The sequence below is a fragment of the Artemia sp. Qi Xiang Cuo genome, chromosome 6 (genome assembly GCF_049724085.1).
Source record: "Artemia sp. Qi Xiang Cuo chromosome 6, ASM4972408v1, whole genome shotgun sequence".
NCBI lineage: Eukaryota > Metazoa > Arthropoda > Branchiopoda > Anostraca > Artemiidae > Artemia > Artemia sp. Qi Xiang Cuo.
Genome location: NC_142799.1, coordinates 76,687,041 through 76,704,815, shown reverse-complemented (window position 1 = coordinate 76,704,815; position 17,775 = coordinate 76,687,041). Strand labels below are relative to the sequence as shown.

At 39.9% G+C, this 17,775-nt stretch overlaps 1 protein-coding gene across 1 annotated transcript in view; it reads right to left on the bottom strand.

The window, feature by feature from the left end:
- Lerp (lysosomal enzyme receptor protein) overlaps nt 1–17,775 on the bottom strand; it is a 114,953-nt gene that overhangs the window by 15,528 nt on the left and 81,650 nt on the right. The window contains exon 12 of the mRNA XM_089090364.1: nt 9,209–9,311. Within this exon, the coding sequence (XP_088946490.1) occupies nt 9,209–9,311 (103 nt within the window). The remainder of the gene's footprint in view (nt 1–9,208; nt 9,312–17,775) is intronic.

Genomic DNA, 17,775 nt, shown 5'->3' with positions numbered 1-17,775 from the left:
GCGGCCAAGGAAAGGGTAACCGCAGTAGTGAGAAATGACACTGGTTTATTGATCCTTCTCCTCCATCCCCTGCCTCCGGAAGCCAGGAATCTCTACTTCGAAACCAGTACCAAGTCAAGAGCGCTGTGAACTAAATACTGGCTGATCAACTTTATCAAAAGATCACTGGAACAGGTTTGTCACTCTTTTGTTGACCACGCTTTTCCTGGTTGCGACACGACGTCCCGTTTGTTTGGGATAGGAAAGCAGGCTGTCCTGCCATTCCTGTAAAGCCATGAAGAATTCAGGAATAACTGTAGAGTATTCCTTAATCCACGCTCTACGAAGGAAGAAGTCCAGCAAGCAGGTGAAAATATTTTGCTGTGTTTCTACAAGGCTAAGAAAGGGGAGGGTCTCAGCAAAGCCAGGTACAGGGTTTTTCCTTAAAAACTGAACAGCTCAAAGACATCAAATTTGAGAACCCAGAGAGACTTCCACCAACTCCATCGGCTGCAAAATTTTATTCTTATAGTCATCTATCAGGTAATGGAATGGCGTAATACTGCGTCAGAACTCGACCTGAAAGACTGAGGTTGGCGATTACATGATGGACGCCTCACTCGATCATGACAGACATCGAACCTACTCCGCCTCATCTGCTAAATGTGACTCGTTGCAGCTGCACGCGTTCCAACTGCGACAGTTCACGGTGCAGTTGCCAAAAAATGGATTGCCTTGCACACTTGCTTGCAAAGACTGCCAAGGGATTGCATGTTCCAATAAAGATTTTTTCGTTGATAACGATGAAGAAGACGATGTTTAGTACAAATCCTTGATCTAATCCTTTTTAGTTCAATTAAAACAGTAATTATCTTTTGCTGGGATTACCGAAGTTACCTGATTTGTTTCATTTTTTTAATTTAGTTTTGTCTTATGTTTCTATTATATAGTCGAAGCAAATCTGCCCACGTACTCCGAAGGCCCGATGCATTGTTTCCCTACGGTGAAAACAGTTCAGAAGAGTAAGATACGAATCTAATACCATGTTTTTTGCAATCATCGAGTCAAAAACCTTGGGGGGGGGGGGGGCAACAGTTTGACCAGCCATATCGCACAACTCTCGAGAATACTGTTTTCCCTTCTCCCTTCCCCCCTAAAGGGGGAAATGGAATTAAGTCCAGCGATAAAATAAAATAACTTTCTTTTTTCGAGTTCTCCGAGCAGAAAAAGAGCAGACGTGAAATTTGAGCGCACAATAAATCTGTCTCCGAATTTTTGCAATTTCCCCATTGTTTTTTACCCTGTTCCGCCAAGGGGATTTTTGGGGACTTTTGATATATTGTACATAATTTTTTTCTCTATACGAAGGTGTAAAAATCTTTTATATTGCAATTTGGTCTCAGAGTTTCGTAGATTTACAGGACTATTATGGGTGTAATGAAACAATTATTAAGACGGTCGGGTCACTTCTTACAGATGAAGGAAGACAGTCTGCAAAACTTCGGGCTTTTCAGCCTAACAACACGGGCTAAACAAGAAAGAGAACATCCTCGGATAAGGCCAAACAAAAAGAGGGACATACTTGAATAAAGTAGGAGGAAGTTTTATGAAAAAATTTCAAGAAGTAAAAATTTAATGGGAGAAAATGAATCTCAGAGCAGAGAAGGGTTGAGGAGGAGCATGCGCAGTTATGTTTGCCACAGGTGGTTTCGTGCTCCAAAGAGGTGCAGTTGTATAAGGAGGTGTCTACTACCTACAAGGTAGTAGTACGTGTCACCTTTTGAAGCACTATGGAAAAAGGAGTCGAATATTTAAAATAAGAGCACAATATGTTTTAAGCTTGGCATTGACACTACCAAAGAAAGGTTTATAAACAAATGAAGAGTTGGGACAGAGATATTTCTCTAACTTTTTAGAATGATATCCTGAAAATAGTTTCAAAGAGATTAATGACAGGGTGAACCAAACTGTATGAGAAACTGATATTCGAGGACACTGAATTTCGTCTCCAAGAAAGAAACGGAATAACCAGTCCCGTCTAGTGTTGTTCGGCAGAATCAGAGAAATAATGATAAAAACCTCAACAAAAATTAATTGTTTTTAATCTGTTTTATCTATTTTATATTTTTTTCTCATTGGGCAACAAAACCCATTTGCGAAAAGGGCACAACAGATGCATTTTGTACACTTTATCTAAAAAAGCCTATATTTTACAAACCAACTTAGCTATTTTAGCTTATTTAGCTTTAAATAATTTAGAAATTATAAAGAACAAAAAATATGCCTGCTTTACTTTCAGTTTGAGTCCAAGCAATCACAAAAGTCTAACTGCAATCCAAATTTAAATAAACTAAAATTAAGCCTTTTTTACTTTTCTAATTCTGCTGGATAATACTAAAAATGTTAACGCTCCAAAGCGTCAACTCTTGCATATTTTACCACTTTAGGACAGTCAAACCAGCTTGAGTTTTCTTCATCTTTCTTGTTCTTATGGGTTGATACCTAGCCCTAAAGATCATATGTAATAAGACGGTGAAGTACAATTAATAAAAAACGAGAGAAAATTATCTGAAGTCTAACTCTTCAGCACTAAATTAGAATAATAGCAAACTAGTTTTGAAAATAGAGGAGAAAAACTGAAGTAAGTGAAAACGATTTTGAATAATAGTGTTCTCCTAGCCTTCAAATTCTATTTAACAAAAAAAATATTTTAGAAGTATTTGCAATCGTGTATCTTTTTTCGGAAATTTGAAATTTTTATGGTAATATAATATTTGCAGTTATTTTCGGATGAAATAAATCCGAATTGTATAAAAGAGATTCAAATTTGAATTTTTTTTTCCTAGTAACTTTCCTCTTTTCCCCTAGTAACTGGAAAACGGGGGGAAAGGCTAATGACAGAGGCTAATCAAAGTAACATATTCATTCTTCTCGCACTGGTAAATTTTTTGCCAAACAAGAAGGAGGACATCCTCCGACAATGTAGGAGAAGGTAATAAGAATAGTAAAATTTGGCGGCCGAATATAAAAAAGATAAGCTGCAAGAAAAATGTGATTCGAACCCGCTTTTTATAGTCCAGTAAATCTACGGACAAAATGAACGATCTAGGACAAAATTGCAATATAAGCGCTTTTTATACCATTTTATAGAGAAAAAATTCTGTACAATATTCCAAAAGTCCCCAGAAATCCCCTTGGCAGACTAGGGTGAACAACGGGGGAAAATCGGAAAATTCAGGGGAAAATTCGAAAATCCATGACCGGTAGTGTTTGATTCTGATAATGGCATTCCTTATGCTCTTGGGTCCAAAGAGATCGAATATGCGTTTTTTTATTGCTGTGTAATAAGTCGTTCCCCAATTTCCCCACTTACAGGGGGAAAAGAGGGGGTAAATAAAGATCCTGTACAGCATTCTGCAAGACTTTTTTGCTGGGGTTTCCCAGTACGAGAAGAATGAATATGTTACTTTGATTAGCCTCTGTCATTAGCCTTTCCCCCCGTTTTCCAGTTACTAGGGGAAAAGAGGGTGAAATGAAGATATCCTCTAAAGGGAAAAGATAGTCAGACGGCTCTACAGAGCTTGGAGAGGAGACAAAGGTCTATCCAATCGAGTTTAAAACCATCTAACACCATTTTGACAAAAAGTTTAATATCCTATTCCCTGGCGCTTCTCTCTTCCTGTTAGCTGGAGATTCATTACGTACTGGTAGGTTCAATCGGTCAAGCAATAATGCAGGCTTGCCATCCCCAATCTTTGCTCGCTTCTTTACAAGTATACCTTGGAGCCCAGCAACACCAGCACTCTGGTTCACGTTTTCGCATCGAACAGCTGAATAGTCTAGGTTTTTCTACTTCTTACTCTGAAGTGCTTCGATTCGAGCGTTCTGCAGCAGTAACTCATGGTACAGAATTTCCAGGGATGGCTTCTAAAACTCACACGCAGTTGATTGGCGACAATGTCGACCACAACATTTGCACTATCGACGGAAAAAGTACTTTCCATGAAATGGGCGTACTAGCTGCTGCCACACCAAGGCTACCCAAATTTCCAATCATAATCCCAAGAGCAGTTGTAAACCTTCAAGTAATCCAGCTGGTTGGACAAGTGCCTTTCTTCTTCTACAATAGAAGCCAACAGGAGAACATTCTTGTGTACAAACCCATCCAGACCATCACCTTCGACGACAATATCGATAGCACTGACCTACTAAAGCTTGCAAGGTGAATAAATGACTCGAAATGGGTCGGATGGAATGGATTTATGCAAGCAATTCACCATGGGTCACACAAAGGCGCTTCGTCGATTCTTTTTCTGCCTAAGATCGACTATAATCCCTCCGATCTTTCTTGTGTATACACGACCTTAGGTTTTATCTCCGATAAAGCACACCAGCACGGAATGGTACAAGTTGTTACTCTCGACCAACCTTTGTACATGAAAGCGGTGAACATCATCAATGCTGGGCCTGCTAATAGTCCTTTCAAGGGAGCAGCTCAAATGATCGGTGGTCTCCGTTGCCGTATGAGCTTTATTGGAGCGATTGAGTGCTTGATGATGGATAGCAGGAATAAAAGAAGTGCTCGAATGCCTATATTCCGGTAACATCATTAAGCATATCCTTAGCGGTAAGGCTGTTTCAAGAGCCATGAGAGTGAACGAGCTTGTAGATTTAGCATTGCAGATCACTCTCATTTGCAAATCGTATGGTTCGACTGCAAAGATGACACACGTGCGAGTCATCAAGACTTTGCAGAAGCTTCGGAAATATGTATAGCTCTACTGAATGAGCAAGTAACCCTTGAAGACGCTTCCAACGCAAACGTAGTGCGTCGAATCCAAACGTGAATGATGGAGTTTCAAGACACACTGCAGAACAACAGGACTGCAAAAATAGGGCTTCAGTATTCGATGGGATGTTTCTCATTCGAATAAGCGATAGATTTTGGGCTGGGCTCTCTCCCGACTTAGTAATTGAGCTAGAACTGATGAAAAAAAAACTTTTTCGCATGCTGACACAAGGTCTGAGTTGTGCAGGTTCCGATGTCCTTATTCACTGCATTTGACTGGAAACGCATAGCATGGTAGAAGGCATATCATATGATGTTCCTCGTATTGTTCCCCCAAATTTATCTAGATACCCATTTAGAGCTGGGTCGACTCTGGCTGAGCTTAAAGGGTCACACTATTGACCCCCGTTCTAAACCAAATAACCAGCGTCACCAGGACTCAAACCCTTGACCTCAGGATTTCAAGTCCAGAGCGCTAACCCCTCGGCTAGGACAGCTTGGCGAGTACTGATGAGGTCGCTGAAAACAAGCATGGGACTCACGAGAAGAAATGGAATGAGTGAGACGCAAAGTTTGATCTGGACAATGTCAATGCCAGTGCGAGCTGAAATTCATGAGCCTATGCAGTCAATAACTGGCGTTGAATACGTGTCATATGACCAGTATGTTTCCGAAAGACCAGCTGGAATAGAAAGAGATAGGAAGGACGTAAAGGCTTTAGTAGGTTTTTTGCGCAGTCCTGTCCGTACGATAATTGCACTCAATTGCGCAATGTATTGAATGGTATAACAGCAGCAAGGGATGTCAACGCGGATGCAGCAAAGGCGATAGGAAAACAAATTCTGAAGTCAATGGACGACGCCGATCGCTGCATTTTCAAGCGCAAAAGCAAAGTGATTACGAAGCCCTATCAAGGCAACATTTCCAAAGCTGACGGTGAAGACATACAAATTGACACATGTCTTCTGTTCCAACGTCTTGCAGCAGCGACAACTACAGCCGCAGGGGACATGGAAGAAACTCTCAGATTCAAACTCCAGCTATCCTATTGCCCTTTTCGAATCGTCAAGCCTGCCGCGACAGCCAGATAAAGCGGAGCTAGCGAACACTATTTGGAAATTAGCAAAGGCAGAACCTGTGAACGTTCTATCAAAAGAGCCGGAAAAATACGTGATCGATGGTGGATGGCTGCTCCAGCATATTCTAAAGAAAATAGGAAACACTTTCGAACATATTTGCAACAGTTTCGTTTCATTCGTGACACAGAAGTATTCAAATGCTTCCATCGTCTTTGATGGTTAAACTTCCGGTCCGTCTATCAAAGATGTCACCTAGGTTAGACGAACGAAAGGTATCCATTGTCCAACCGTCGATTTCAAACTGAGTGTGAAGCTGAAAAGGAAGGAGTACTTCTTGCGGAATCCGAACAATAAGCAGAATATTATTCGAGCTATTGGTAATAAGCTTGTCCAAGCCGACCTCACTGTCCTTCATGCAGAGAGATGCAGATGTTCTGATTGCATTAACAGATGTTAATGGGACCAAGGAAAGGGTAACCGCAGTAGTCAGAAATGACACTGGTTTATTGATCCTTCTCCTCCATCCCCTGCCTCCGGAAGCCAGGAATCTCTACTTCGAAACCAGTACCAAGTCAAGAGCGCTGTGAACTGAATACTGGCTGATCAACTTTATCAAAAGATCACTGGAACAGGTTTGTCACTTTTTTGTTGACCACGCTTTTCTTGGTTGCGAGACGACGTCCCTTTGTTTGGGATAGAAGCAGGCTGTCCTGCCATTCCTGTAAAGCCATGAAGAATTTAGGAATAACTGTGAAGCATTCCTTAATCCACGCTCTACGAAGGAAGAAGTCCAGCAAGCCGGTGAAGATATTTTGCTGTGTTTCTACAAGGCTAAGAAAGGGGAGGGTCTCAGCAAAGCTAGGTACAGGGTTTTTCCTGATAAACTGAACAGCTCAAAGACATAAAATTTGTGAACCCAGAGAGACTTCCACCAACTCCATCGGCTGCAAAATTTTATTCTTATAGTCTTCTATCAGGTAATGGAATGGCGTAATACTGCGTCAGAATTCGACCTGAAAGACTGGGGTTGGCGATTACATGATGGACGCCTCACTCCGATCATGACAGACAACGGACCTGCTCTACCTCATCCGCTAAATGTGATTCATTGCAGTTGCACGCATTCCAATTGCGAAAATTCACGCTGTAGTTGCCAAAAAAATGGATTGCCTTGCACACTTGCTTGCAAAAACTGCCAAGGGATTGCATGTTCCAATAAAGATTTTTTTGTTGATAACGATGAAGAAGACGATGTTTAGTACAAATACTTGATCTAATCCTTTTTAGTTCAATTAAAACAGTAAATTATCTTTCGCTGGGATTACCGAAGTTACCTGATTTTTTTAATTTTTTACATTTAGTTTTGTCTTATGTTTCTATTATATAGTCGAAGCAAATCTACCCACGACTCTGAAGGCCCAATGCATTGTTTCCCTACGGTGAAAACACTTCAGAAAAGCAAGATACGAATCTAATACCATGTTTTTTGCAATCATCGAGTCAAAAACCTTGGGGGGGGGGGGGCAACAGTCTGACCAGCCAAATCGCTCATCTCTCGAGGATACTGTTTTCCCTCTCCTTTCCCCGCTAAAGCGGGAAATCGAACCGAGTCCATCGATAAAATAAAATAATTATCTTTTTTCGAGTTGTCCGTGCAGAAAAAGAGCAGACGTGAAATTCGAGTGCACAATAAATCTGCCCCTGAATTTTTCCAATTTCCCCATTTCCTCCTGTTTTTTACCCTGTTCCGCCAAGGGAATTTTTGGGGAATTTTGATATATTATACAGAATTTTTTCTCTATACGACGGTGTAAAAATCTTTTATATTGCAATTTGGTCCCAGAGTTTCGTAAATTTACTGGACTATTATGGGTGTAATGAAACAAATATTAAGACGGTCAGGTCACTTCTTACAGATGAAGGAAGACAGTCTGCAAAACTTCGGGCTTTTCAGCCTAACAACACGGGCTAAACAAGAAAGAGAACATCCTCGGATAAGGCCAAACAAAAAGAGGGACATACTTGAATAAAGTAGGAGGAAGTTTTATGAAAAAATTTCAAGAAATAAAAATTTAATGGGAGAAAATGAATCTCAGAGCAGAGAAGGGTTGAGGAGGAGCATGCGCAGTTATGTTTGCCACAGGTGGTTTCGTGCTCCAAAGAGGTGCAGTTGTATAAGGAGGTGTCTACTACCTACAAGGTAGTAGTACGTGTCACCTTTTGAAGCACTATGGAAAAAGAAGTCGAATATTTAAAATAAGAGCACAATATGTTTTAAGCTTGGCATTGACACTACCAAAGAAAGGTTTATAAACAAATGAAGAGTTGGACAGAGATATTTCTCTAACTTTTTAGAATGATATCCTGAAAATAGTTTCAAAGAGATTAATGACAGGGTGAACCAAACTGTATGAGAAACTGATATTCGAGGACACTGAATTTCGTCTCCAAGAAAGAAACGGAATAACCAGTCCCGTCTAGTGTTGTTCGGCAGAATCAGAGAAATAATGATAAAAACCTCAACAAAAATTAATTGTTTTTATTTTGTTTTATCTATTTTATATTTTTTTTCTCATTGGGCAACAAAACCCATTTGCGAAAAGGGCACACAACAGATACATTTTGTACCCTTTATCTAAAAAAAGCCTATATTTTACAAACCAACTTAGCTATTTTAGCTTATTTAGCTTTAAATAATTTAGAAATTATAAAGAAAAAAAAAAGAAATGCCTGCTTTACTTTCAGTTTGAGTCCAAGCAACCACAGAAGTCTAACTGCAATCCAAATAAACTAAAATTAAGCCTTTTTTACTTTTCTAATTCTGCTGGATAATACTAAAAATGTTAACGCTCCAAAGCCTCAACTCTTGCATATTTACCACTTTAGGACAGTCAAACCAGCTTGAGTTTTCTTCATCTTTCTTGTTCTTATGGGTTGATACCTAGCCCTAAAGATCATACGTAATAAGACGGTGAAGTAGGATTAATAAAAAAACGGGAGAAAATTATCTGAAGTCTAACTCTTCAGTACTAAATTAGAATAATAGCAAACTAGTTATGATAATAGAGAAAAACTGAAGTAAGTGAAAACGATTTTGAATAATAGTGTTCTCCTAGCCTTCAAATTCTATTTAACAAAAAAAATATTTTAGAAGTATTTGCAATCGTGTATCTTTTTTCGGAAATTTGAAATTTTTATGGTAATATAATATTTAAAAAAGATTCAAATCAAAAACCCTTATTCTTTTAACTGACACATAATATTTCCAATTTATTTTCAGAGGAGATGAAAGAAGAAAAAATAAGGTAAAAAGGAGAATCAAAACTAGGAATAAATCAATGAAATAACGCTCAACAATTACCTCCTGAACTACATATTTCTTCAGTAGTTTGCGTGATGACAACAGTTTCAGGGAGTATCTCATAAACAGAGTTTCGCGATTCAACAGTACATATTTTCCGTTTCTAAAATATAAAAATAAAAATAGCAGTTAATAAAAAAAGACTAACTTAAGATAAACAGACGATTTTTTAGTTAATAAAAAGTATTTTGTTGAGCTTTTGTAATTTTGGTATGACCGTCCTACTATGGAAGGGCATCCTGCAAAATGGAGATTAATACCCACAGCCAAGTACTTAGAGGGGATTTGGGGTTATATAGTATGGTCTAGAGCCATGCTATCTCAGAAATTATATAATGATTGAAAAAGGTGCAGCTGCCGGAGTCAAGGCTAGTGAGAGGGGCATATATAGAATTGCTTTTCGTCTAAGAAGAAGAGAAATTGGCCGTCTAAGGTGAAGAGAATTCTAGACGATTTAGGGCTTTCATTTTTGTGGGGAGATGGGAGAGAGGACCTGGTATGGAGGATAGTAAAGCGTTGCGGCTAATTTAAGGGAGAATTAAGGAGAAGGAGCAACAGGTATGGAAGGCTAAAGTAGAGCAGTCAGATAGCATAAGAGGTTATCGTCAAGTAAAGGAAAGCCTAGGGAAGGAATTTTATCTAAAGTTTGGTCTGGGTACGAGAGAACTGAAACACTGGATCCAACTACGATCAAGTAATTTACCTTTGGGTTATAATTCGAGGAAATTGGAATGGTGTGGGCCTACTCCGGATTGCAGGTACAGTTGTCCCTTATGTAAAAATGAAAATGAAGATTTCGTCCGTTTTCTCCAACAGTGTCCAATAACTGACAATATAAGACCGTATTTCCTGCGTGAGGTACGTTTCCCGGAGATATTGCAGAGCAATCGGAAAAGGCAGCACAATCGCGCTGCCTAAGTAAAAAACGATGTTGGCGCAACGTATTATTATTTTTTTTTCCATACCATGGCACTTCGTTTTAAAATAGTTGTAGAGGAAAATTCAAAAAATGCTCATTGAAGTGGAAATTGTAATGGCTGCCCTTTTTAATAGTCGAAAGTGATTGGAGAGCAACTAGCCCCCCCCACGCCGATCAGTCCCCCAATCGCATACAATCAACAGTTGGAGATAGCCATTTTGTTCAGCGTAGTTGATTTCCAGATAGAAATTATGTTTTTGAGGAAGACAAACCCCCGTAACCCTCAGGGCAAGGGTCTTAAGTTATGCCCTGGGGGCGAATAAGACCGATGTTGGTAAAATGTATTATTTTTTTTTTCCCTTTAGAGCAGGGCACTTCGTATCGAAAGAGTTCTCTTAAAAACCTTGGAAAGGGCTCATTCGGATCGAAATATAGACGGTTACTGCCCTTTTCAACAGTTGACTGATATCTGAAGGCAAATCACACTCTATTCCCGCCCACCATTTCCCAAAACACACCAAATCAAAATTTGGAGATAGCCATTTTGTTGAGCGTGGTTAATTTTCTGACAGAAATTATGTTTTTGAGGAGGACACTCCCCCACAGCCCTCAGGGCAAGTGTTATAAGTTATGCCCTGAGGACATATAAGGTTTTTGTAGAAAGCGTGGTCGTATAAACTTCAAAAAAGACTCGTTCGATTGGTAATTCAAAGGGCTAGGGCCCTTTTTAATAGTCGAAAGTGATTGGAAGGCAACTAACAACCCTCTCATGCACACCTTTTCCCCAAACACATCCAATCAAAATTTTGAGATAGCCATTTTGTTCAACGTAGTTTTAAGTTCTGGAAATTAGGTCTTTGAGGATGACCCCCCCCCCAGAGCCCTGAGGGCAAGGGTTGTAAGTTATGCCCTGGGGGCATATAAGGCTTTTATAGAACACGTTGTCGTAGAAACTTCAAAAACGGCTGATTCGATTGGAAATTGAAATAGCTAGTGCCCTTTTTAATAGTCGAAAGTGATTGGAAGGCAACTAACACCCCTTCCACACCCACCGTTTTCCCAAACACATCTAATAAAAATATTGAAATAGCCATTTTGTCCCACGCAGTTCAAAGTTCAGGAAATTATACCTTTGAGCAGGAAACTCCCCCCAGAGTCTTCAGGGCAAGGGTTATAAGTTATGCCCTGGGGGCATATACGGTTTTTATTGAAATCTCTGTCGTAGAAACTTGCAAAAGGGCTCATTAAATTTGAAACTCAAAGGGCTAGTGCCCTTTTTTATAGTCGAAAGTGATTTGAGGGCAACTAACCCCCCTCTCACGTCCACCTTTTCCCCAAACACATCCAATCAACATTTTTAGATAGCCATTTTATTCAACGTAGTTGAAAGTTTTGGAAATTAGGTCTTTAAGGATGAAAACCCCTCCCCTCAGCCCTCAGGGCAAGGGTTGTTAGTTATGCCCGGGGGGCATATAAAGTTTTTATTGAAACTGTTGTCGTAGAAACTTCAAAAGGGCTCATTCAATTGGAAATTGAAAGGGCTAGTGCCTTTTTTAATAGTTGAAAGTGATTGGAGAGCAACTAACCCCCCTCTCATGCCCACCATTTTCCCAAACACATCCAATCAAAATTGTGAGATATCCATTTTGTTCAACGTAGTTGAAAGTTCTGGAAATTAGATCATTTAGGATGATAACCCCCTCAGAGCCCTCAGTGCACGGGTTGTAAGTTATGCCCTGGGGGTATATAACGTTTATATAGAAAGTTGTTGTAGAAATTTCAAAAAGGGCTCATTTGATTGGAAATTGAAATTGCCCTTTTTCATAGTCAGCGCAATCGTGGTGCCTAAGAAAAGAACGATGTTGACACAATGTATTATTTAATTTTTTTTTTCATACCAGGGCACTTCGTATCGAAGGAGTTGTCGTAGAAAATTCGAAAAGGACTCGTTCAATTGGAGAATAAAAGGGCTAGTGTTCTTTGTAATAGCCGAAAGTGATTAGAAGGCAACTAACACCCCTTCCACACCCACCATTTCCCAAAACACAACCAATAAAAATTTTGAGACACCCATTTTGTTCCACGCAGTTCAAAGTTCTGGAAATTATACCTTTAAGCAGGACACTCCCCCCACAGTCTCCAGGGCAAGGGTTATAAGTTATGCCCTGGGGGCATATAAGGTTTTTATTGAAATTTTTGTCGTAGACGCTTGAAAAAGGGCTCATTATATTGGAAATTCAAAGGGCTAGTGCCCTTTTTGATAGTCGAAAGTGATTTCAGGGCTATTAACCCCCATCTCACGCCCACCTTTTCCCCAAAACATCCAATCATCATTTTTAGATAGCCATTTTATTCAACGTAGTTGAAAGTTTTGGAAATAAGGTCTTTAAGGATGACAACCCCTCCCCCCCCCCCCACAGCCTTCAGGGCAAGGGTTGTAAGTTATGCCCTGGGGGCCTATAAGGTTTTTATTGAAAGTGCTGTCGTAGAAACTTCAAAAGGGCTCATTCAATTGGAAATTGACAGGGCTTGTGCCTTTTTTAATAGTTGAAAGTGACTGGAGAGCGACTAACGCCCCACTCACGCCCACCATTTTCCCATACACGTCCAATCCAAATTTTGAGATATCAATTTTGTTCAACGTAATTGAAAGTTCTAGAAATTAGGTCTTTTAGGATGATAACCCCCTCAGAGCCCTCAGTGAAATGGTTGTAAGTCATGCCCTGGGGGCATATAAAGTTTATATAGAAAGTTGTTGCAGAAATTTCAAAAAGGACTAATTTGATTGGAAATTGAAATTGCCCTTTTTAATAGTCGAAAGTGAGTGGAGAGTAATTAAACCCCCTCTCACGCTCACTATTTCCCCAAAAACATTCAATCAAAGTTTAGAGATAGCCATTTTGTTCAACGTAGTTGAAAGTTCTGGAAATTATGTATTTAAGGATGACAAACCCCCCTAGCCCCAAGGGCAAAGGTTTTAAGTTATGCCCTGGAAACATATAAGGTTTTTATAGATAGAGATGTCGTAAAACTTGAAAAGGGGCTCATTCAATTGGAAATTGAGAGGGCTAGTGCCCTTTTTAATAGTTGAAAGTGATTGGAGGGCAACTAGCCCCCCCCCTCCATGCCCATCATTCCCCCAACCACATCCAATCAAAATTTTGAGATAGCCATTTTGTTCAGCGTAGTTGATTTCCAGATAGAAAATATATTTTTGAGGAAGACAATCCCCCACAACTCTCAGGGCAAGGGTTTTAAGTTATGCCCTGGGGGCGAATAAGAACGATGTTGGCACAATGTATTATTTATTAATTTTTTTTCCATTAGAGCAGGGCAATTCGTATCCAAGAAGTTGTCGTAGGAACTTCGAAAAGAGCTCATTCAATTGGAAATTGGAGAGGCTTATGCGCTTTTTAATAGTCGAAAGTGATTGGAAGGCGACTAACACCCCTTCCACGCCCACCATTTCCCGAAACACGTCCAGTTGAGACAGCCATTTTGTTCAGAGTAGTTGATTTCTAGATAGAAATTATGTTTTTGAGGAGGACACTCCCCCACAGCCCTCAGGGCAAGTGTTGTAAGTTATGTCCTGAGGGCATATAGGGTTTTTATAGAAAGTATTGTTGTAGAAACTTCAATAAGGGCTCTTTCGATTGAAAATTAAAAGTGCTTGCGCCCTATTTAAAAGTAGAAAGTAATTGGAAGGGAACTAACCCCCCCTCTGACCCCCACCATTACACGAAACACATCCAATCAAAACTTTGAGAATGTCATTTTATTCAACTTAGTTTTAAGTTCTGTACATTAGGTCTGTGAGGATGACAATCCCTTCACAGCCCTCAGGGCAAGGGTTGTAAGTTATGCCCTTGGGGCATATAAGGTTTTTATAGAACGCGTAGTCGTAGAAACTTTAAAAGGGGCTCATTCTATTGGAAATTGAAATGACTAGTGCCTTTTTTAACAGTCGAAAGTGATTGGAAGGCAACTAACACCTCTTCCACACCCACCGTTTTCCCAAACACATCTAATAAAAATATTGAAATAGCCATTTTGTTCCACGCACTTCAAAGCACAGGAAAATATACCTTTGATTAGGAAACTTCCACCATAATTTTCAGGGCAACGGTTATAAGTTATGCCCTGGGGGTATATACGGTTTTTGTTGAAATCTCTGTCGTAGAAACTTGAAAAATGGCTGATTCGATTTGAAACTCAAAGGGCTAGTGCCCGTTTTAATAGTCGAAAGTGATTTCAGGGCAACTAACCCCCTTCACACGCCCACCTTTTCCCCAAACACATCCAATCATCATTTTTAGATAGCCATTTTATTCAACGTAGTTGAAAGTTTTGGAAATTAGGTCTTTAAGGATGAAAACCCCTCCCCTCACCCCGCTCAGGGCAAGGGTTGTAAGTTATGCCCTGGGGGCATATAAAGTTTTTATTGAAATGTTGTCGTAGAAACTTCAAAAGGGCTCATTCAATTGGAAATTGAAAGGGCTAGTGCCTTTTTAATACTTGAAAGTGATTGGATAGCGACTAACCCCCCTCTCATGCCCACCATTTTCCCGCACACATCCAATCAAAATTGTGAGATATCCATTTTGTTCAACGTAGTTGAAAGTTCTGGAAATTAGATCATTTAGGACGATAACCCCTTCAGAGCCCTCAGTGTAAGGGTTTTAAGTTATGCCCTGGGGGCATATAGGGTTTATATAGAAAGTTGTTGTAAAAATTTCAAAAAGGGCTCATTTGATTGGAAATTGAAATTGCCCTTTTTCATAGGCAGTGCTATCGCGGTGCCTAAGAAAAGAACTATGTTGGCACAATGCATTATTTTTTTTTATACCAGTGCACTTTGTATTGAAGGAGTTTTCGTAGAAAATTCGAAAAGGACTCATTCGATTGGAAATTGGAATGGCTAGTGTCTTTTTTAATAGCCCAAAGTGATTAGAAGGCAACTAACACCCCTTCCACGCCCACCATTTCCCCAAACACAACCAATCAAAATTTTGAGACACCCATTTTGTTCCACGCAGTTCAAAGTTCAGGAAATTATACCTTTAAGCAGGACACTCCCCCCACAGTCTTCAGGGCAAGGGTTATAAGTTATGCCCTGGGGGCATATAAGGTTTTTATAGAAATTTTTGTCGTAGACGCTTGAAAAAGGGCTCATTATATTGGAAATCCAAAGGGCTAGTGCCCTTTTTGATAGTCAAAAGTGATTTCAGGGCATTTAACCCCCATCTCACGCCCACCTTTTCCCCAAACACATCCAATCATCATTTTTAGATAGCTATTAAATTCAACGTAGTTGAAAGTTTTGGAAATTATGTCTTTGAGGATGAAAGCCCCTCCCCCTCCCCCAAAACCTTCAAGGCACGAGCGTTAAGGTTTGCCCAGGGGGCATTTAAGGTTTTTCTTGAAATTGTTGTCGGAGAAACTTCAAAATAGCTCATGCGATTGGAAATTGAAAGGGCTAGTGCCTTTTTTAATATTTGAAAGTGATTGGAGAGCGACTAACGCCCCACTCACGCCCACCATTTTCCCATACACATCCAATCCAAATTTTGAGATATCAATTTTGTTCAACGTAATTGAAAGTTCTAGAAATTAGGTCTTTTAGGATGATAACCCCCTCAGAGCCCTCAGTGCAAGGGTGGTAAGTTATGCTCTGGGGGCATATAAGGTTTATATAGAAAGTTGTTGTAGAAATTTCTAAAAGGGCTGATTTGATTGGAAATTGAAATTGCCCTTTTTAATAGTCGAAAGTGAGTGGAGAGTAATTAACCCCCCTCTCACGCTCACCATTTCCCCAAAAACATTCAATCAAAGTTTAGAGATAGCCATTTTGTTCAACGTAGTTGAAAGTTCTGGAAATTATGTATTTAAGGATGACAAACCCCCCTAGCCCCAAGGGCAAAGGTTTTAAGTTATGCCCTGGGAACATAAGGTTTTTATAGATAGAGTTGTCGTAAAACTTGAAAAGGGGCTCATTCATTTGGAAATTGAGAGGGCTAGTGCCCTTTTTAATAGTTGAAATTGATTGGAAGGCAACTAGCCCCCCCTCCACGCCCATCCTTCCCCCTAACACATCCAATCAAAATTTTGAGATAGCCATTTTGTTCAGCGTAGTTGATTTCCAAATAGAAAATATATTTTTGAGGAAGACAAACCCCTGCAAGTCTAGGAGCCAGGGACTTAAGCTGTACCCGGAGGCCGAATAAGAACGAAGTTGGTTCAATGTATTATTTTTTTTTTTCCTTTAGATCGAGCGCTTTGTGCCTAGAAAGCTAATTTAGAAAATACAAAAAACGTGTGTTCGGAAAAAAATTTGAGTGGCTTTTGCCCTACCCATCAGTTAATATGAAATTGAAGGCAAACAACACCCCGTAAATGCACCCCCTTTTCCACAATACATCCAATCAAAATTTTGAGATAGCCATCTTGTTGAGCGTGGTTAATTTCCAGATAGAAATTATGTTTTTGAGGAGGACACTCCCCCACATCCCTCAGGGCAAGTGTTATAAGTTATGCCCTGAGGGCATATAGGGTTTTTATAGAAGGCATTGTCGTATAAACTTCAATAAAGGCTCATTCGATTGATAATTCAAAGGGCTAGTGCTCTTTTTAATAGTCGAAAGTGATTGGAGGGCAACTAACCCCCCTCTCACGCGCACCTTTTCCCCAAACACATCCAATGAAAACTTTGAGATAGCCATTTTATTCAACGTAGTTTTAAGTTCGGGAAATTAGGTCTTTGAGAATGACAACCCCCCCAGAGCCCTGAGGGTAAGGGTTGTAAGTTATGCCCTGGGGGCATATAAGGCTTTTATAGACCACGTTGTCGTAGAAACTTCAAAAAAGGCTGATTCGATTGGAAACTGAAATGGCTAGTGCCCTTTTTAATAGTCGAAAGTGATTGGAAGGCAACTAACACCTCTTCCACACCCACCGTTTTCCCAAACACATCCAATAAAAATATTGAAATAGCCATTTTGTCCCACGCAGTTCAAAGTTCAGGAAATTATACCTTTGAGCAGGACACTCCTCCCACAGTCTTCAGGGCAACGGTTATAAGTTATGCTCTGGGGGCATATAAGGTTTTTATTGGAAGCTTTGTCGTAGAAACTTGAAAAAGGGTTCATTCGATTAGAAAATCAAAGGGCTAGTGCCCGTTTTAATAGTCGAAAGTGATTTGAGGGTAACTAACCCTCTTCACATACCCGCCTGTTCTGCAAACATATCTAATCATCAGTTTTAGGTAGCCATTTTGTTCAACGTAGTTGAAAGTTTTAGCACTTAGGTCTTTAAGGATGACGCCCCCTCACCCCACCACGCTTAGGGCAAGAGTTGTACGTTATGCCCTGGGGGCATATAAAGTTTTTATTGAAATGTTGTCGTAGAAACTTCAAAAGGGCTCATTCAATTGGAAATTGAAAGGGCTAGTGCCTTTTTAATAGTTGAAAGTGATTGGATAGCGACTAACCCCCTCTCATGCCCACCATTTTCCCGCACACATCCAATCAAAATTGTGAGATATCCATTTTGTTCAACGTAGTTGAAAGTTCTGGAAATTAGATCATTTAGGACGATAACCCCCTCAAAGCCCTCAGTGCAAGGGTTGTAAGTTATGCACTGGGGGTATATA